At 40.4% G+C, this 4,433-nt stretch overlaps 1 protein-coding gene across 2 annotated transcripts in view; it reads left to right on the top strand.

The window, feature by feature from the left end:
* The window catches only part of LOC137439569 (protein NipSnap homolog 1), a 23,329-nt gene extending 20,998 nt beyond the window's left edge, over positions 1-2,331 (top strand). For both annotated transcript variants that reach the window (XM_078768100.1, XM_068135446.2), the window contains exon 10: positions 1,783-2,331. In XM_078768100.1, coding sequence (XP_078624226.1) covers positions 1,783-1,847 — 65 coding nt within the window. In that variant the 3' untranslated portion in view covers positions 1,848-2,331. The remainder of the gene's footprint in view (positions 1-1,782) is intronic.
* Positions 2,332-4,433: the final 2,102 nt, after the last annotated feature.

Raw genomic sequence — 4,433 nt, 5'->3', positions numbered from 1 at the left:
ATATATATATATATATATATATATATATATACACAGTATATATATATATATATATATTGTCGTGTGATTCCCCAGGTGAACACCACAGCGATCACGGATGGCCAAGAGCAAGCTTTAACTCTGAGGGGACAATCAAATGCGGATTCTACTATATATGCGTGCGAGGAAGAAAGAAGAAGAGGAAGCTGAAGAGCTTGCCTGTGGTCCCGCCGCAGTCCTCAACCCTGCGGAAAATAAACTCAAACAAACACGGATTTAGAAATGTACAAATAAATAACAAAAAGGTTTATTAAAAGAAATGCCGATAACAAGAAACGTGACGGTAAACTAAATTCCTAAATGGAGCGCTCCCTCACCAGACTTTGAACACGGACAAATGGGGAGGATAAACTGGATAAAATAAATTGCTTGTGTGTGCACTTATCTCAATCGGCTTGAACCTCGTCAGGAATAGTGTTGGCCCCAAACCCGCCGTCCGGACGCTGCGGTATTCTTGGCGGGAAAAGGCTGTAGTCCGCTCGTTCGCGCCCTGCTAGGCCTTGCCGTTCGTCTCACTCACACCGGCCTCGTCACGCATATTGTTGCGTCACTGGCAATTAAGACTGCCTGCTGACGGATAACCGAACTGCTTTAACTCCGAGGCGACTGGCCGAATATACAGCGGTTATTTTTGGCATGTGAGGTATTTATCTCACAAAACACACGGGTTTATTCCGAAACCACAACACATGCAAACATGACAATAAATTGATAACCAATAACGATTTAATGAAAATAAATCACGGACGAAATAAATGGTGAGGTAAAATAAATGCTCTACTTTGAGGATCCTCACACACACCGACTCAAAAACACAGGGGAATGATAAAATAAAATGTCCTTTTCGTGCTGGCACTTAACTCTGGCCTCAAAATGACACCTTTTTGAAGAGGTTGGTGGCCGTTGAAGCTCGATGCTCAAATCCTCCCTTGCGGGAAGCTCAAAATGGCTAACGTCGCGCGTCGAAGGCTCTTGCTATCGAGCCTGTGATAAGCTCGTGAGGACGGCCCCCTTCCTTCTCCACTGCCTGGACGAGCACAACGCGACCTTCAGCTCCCTAGTGAGTCCAACAGTCGAAACCTCTCAACGCTGCTCGCCCTCCAAAACGTGTACCAAACTCAGTCAGCACAAAGTCGAAAAAGATGGTGCAGCCTTGTCCAAAAACGAGAGAGATCGACTGACTCTTCTTCTTACTCTTGAGAGCCAATCATGAAGCTCCCTCCAAATCGCCTCATGCTCTGCCTACGTCCATGGTCCAATCACGTCCTTCGGGCATTCCCTGACGGCTTTCTCTAGCCCCCCCCCCATTTCTCCGCCTTTCGTGGGTGGGCTTTTGTCTATGAGGTCCAGTGGGGCTTAGCGTCCAGGAACCTGCTTGTTTGTAGTTGGCGGTTGTGGGCTTTCATGGCCGGCCATGGCAGCAAAAAAAACGTTGGGAGCAAGATTATAGGGGGCTAATCATGGCACTGGGGAAACCTAGCCTTAAACCTTAGAGCTAATTATTATGTCTTTGTCGCTTCGGAGCAAGGAGGTATTTTGAAGCAGGCTGTCCTCAGGGATATTAAGGATGCCTCGACAAACTTCCTGTGAGTGCAAGGGACCCAAGGATTAGGCCTTTGGACCAGTACAAATGTCATTTAAACCTTGGTAATGGGTTGAATTGCCTCTGCCTGGTATTTTTTAATGTAATTATAATTCTTGTAATGTCTGCCCCTTTTTGCCCTACCTATCCTTTGTGAACAGTTCCCCTAATTCGACGGATGGAAAGCCGCATTATGATCCCCCTGAGTATTTCTCCGCTGCAGTGAAGAACTCGGCTACCTGCTCTTCGACCTCCAACGAGACTTCTCCTGCAGACTTCTGCTGAGCGTTGTATTAACTGATTGCTTAGAGAGGAAATGACGGATCACAGGACTGGTAGTTGGAAAGGTCTCATTGACTTGGGAAAAGGAGTATGAAAGACGTTTTTTTTTCTTTCCTTTTTTTAGGACCAGTTAAAGCTTTTTCTTTTATTTAAAAATGGGAGCATACACATTCCAAAGGACCATTCATTTTATCATTCCCAAGACAGTATTATTGTTTTTTTAGTTATTTATTTTTGTTGCTTAAAACATTTCCAGAATCAAGCAGCCATTTTTCCAAGTCTGTTGGTCGACCTGTTCAACCAGAAATCAGTGGCTCTGGTTGTTTAAATTGTGACCAATATCTGTTACATTCGTCTTTTACCTATTTTGTTTCCACTCGCAACGTTCTTAGTAGCTAAAAAGGCAATAAATAATCTCTCACATGCCACCGAACTTGCCTTATGATGTTTTGACCGCAGGTTGAAATCCTTAGCTCGCAGGGAAAAATGCTGAGCTGGACTGCGTCTCTACCTAAACTCAATCTAGCATGCCAACGTCGATTGAAGCGAAGCAATAACCAGTAACCGTTTTTTTTTTTTTTTTTGTTAAGTATGTGAAGACTTGGTGATTCACAGCTTGCTTTGAAAGTCGACAAAATGAGGACCGGTGAGGTTCTCGACACAATTTCCACGATTGGAAATAGACCTCTGATGTGCAGAAATATCAAATCCTAATCAACATGTGGAATGTACATTGTTATCCACATAATGGAGCAATGCAGTGGTTTGTAGTGTTTTATTTACATTAGTGCTGGGCGATAATCTAGATTGGATGATAATTGTGCTTTAGATTTGCTATCGCGCCCATAATGAAAATTGTCACGATAATGGCTGCGTATACGTAGTAGGTAGATCGCACCTTGAGCCCATGTATTGACTATATTGGCTGCATTTTATATTATTATTTTATTAGTTAATAAAAATTAAATTTATTATTACATTTATTATTTCATTATTAAATTTAAATTAATTAATTTAATTTAAATTTGTGGCATTTAATTAATTAATTTATTATTTAACAATTAATTTAAATGTATTACTTATTAAATTATTTATTTATTATTATTTGCATTTTATTTTATATTTATTGGTATATTGGCTGTATTTTGCGTTTAGTGTGTTTAGATTCTCTCAAAAGATATACCCGTATTAATTGTAGTGCTATAAAGTGAAGCCGGTATTATAATATGTAATATTCTCCAAGATTTAATTTCAATGGTATATCATTAAGCAACAACCAACTACTCAAGGTGCCAAAAGTGCTTCCAGTGTCAGAATCACCGATCCGTTTGAGTTTGCTTTGTCTGTGCGCGAAGTTGAGCACTCGAGGCAACCTCATGTCAAAGATCGAGAAGGTGAGTGTACTTGGTGTGTGGAGTTAGGGCACTGAGGACAAGGACAAACAGGTCATCTCGTTCTTCTTTCCACTATTCTCGTTGGACCAGATGGAGCGGGCAACACGTTGTCGTGCGTTTTATTTGTTTATCACATTTTTGGCCCAACATCGAATTGCTTTGCATTCATCATTTGCAAAGTTCCACATCAAAGGTGTTATTTTAAATGTCTGAAGATGGCCATATGTGACTTTCTTCACAAATGTCCCAATTAGCAAGCAGCTTGCCAAGCCAGACATTCCATATCAACCGCTTTGCAAACTACTCGTCCAGTCACTCGGCAAACGGAGCAAAGCGATTTCTTCCAGGCAAAATGAGATTTTGACTTTACACAAATTGCAACAGAATTATGAAATAGAGTATGAACACACGTAACTCTATGGCTATTCAGTTTGTTCTTATTTGGATTGTTATTGGTTCTCAAGGTGCTCATTACATTATTTATACTGGAAACGGTACCCGCCCTATGGGCGTGGATTCAATTGGGAGGCCCAAATGAAAAGGCTAAATATCAGAAATTTAAGGCTTTTTTTTTATTTTAAACGATTTATAGAAACATCTGTTAAATCATATCGCATGCAAATCATCAAAATCTAAACAGTATTTGTAGAATTTCAATAAAAGCCACATCACTGTTCATATCGGGAAATATTATTCCATAGTGTTTGGAAAAACTGGAAAATTGGGGAAAAAAATGGAAAAACAATATAGCCTATTTTACTCCAGGGGGTCCCAGGATTACCCACCCAAAATTTCGTTGTGATCAGTTCAGCCGTTTTTGCGGTACCTGGGAACAGACAGACAGACATTTGGTGAATTATAGTAAGATTATCATGATAATCATAATAATGAGGTACATTATTGTGATATAGGTTTTTCCATTATCACCCAGGCCTAAATTTTACATTATTCCATAGTTTGTAATTGCTTTTGGAAATGCTATCGAGTGGATGTCCTTGAGTTTGAATCTGATCCCATCACGGATTATGACATTAAATGTTTCGTGGGAATTGGAGAAATGCCACAAATGTGGGCAATACGTTTGCCTGGTCATAGACATACTGGATTGTCCTGCTGAAGGTTTTGAATTTTAATCT

This window comes from Myxine glutinosa, chromosome 14 (assembly GCF_964187855.1).
Source record: "Myxine glutinosa chromosome 14, kmMyxGlut1.1, whole genome shotgun sequence".
Taxonomy (NCBI): domain Eukaryota; kingdom Metazoa; phylum Chordata; class Myxini; order Myxiniformes; family Myxinidae; genus Myxine; species Myxine glutinosa.
Note: the sequence above shows the minus strand (reverse complement) of the source record. Positions and strands in the feature narration are given on the sequence as shown.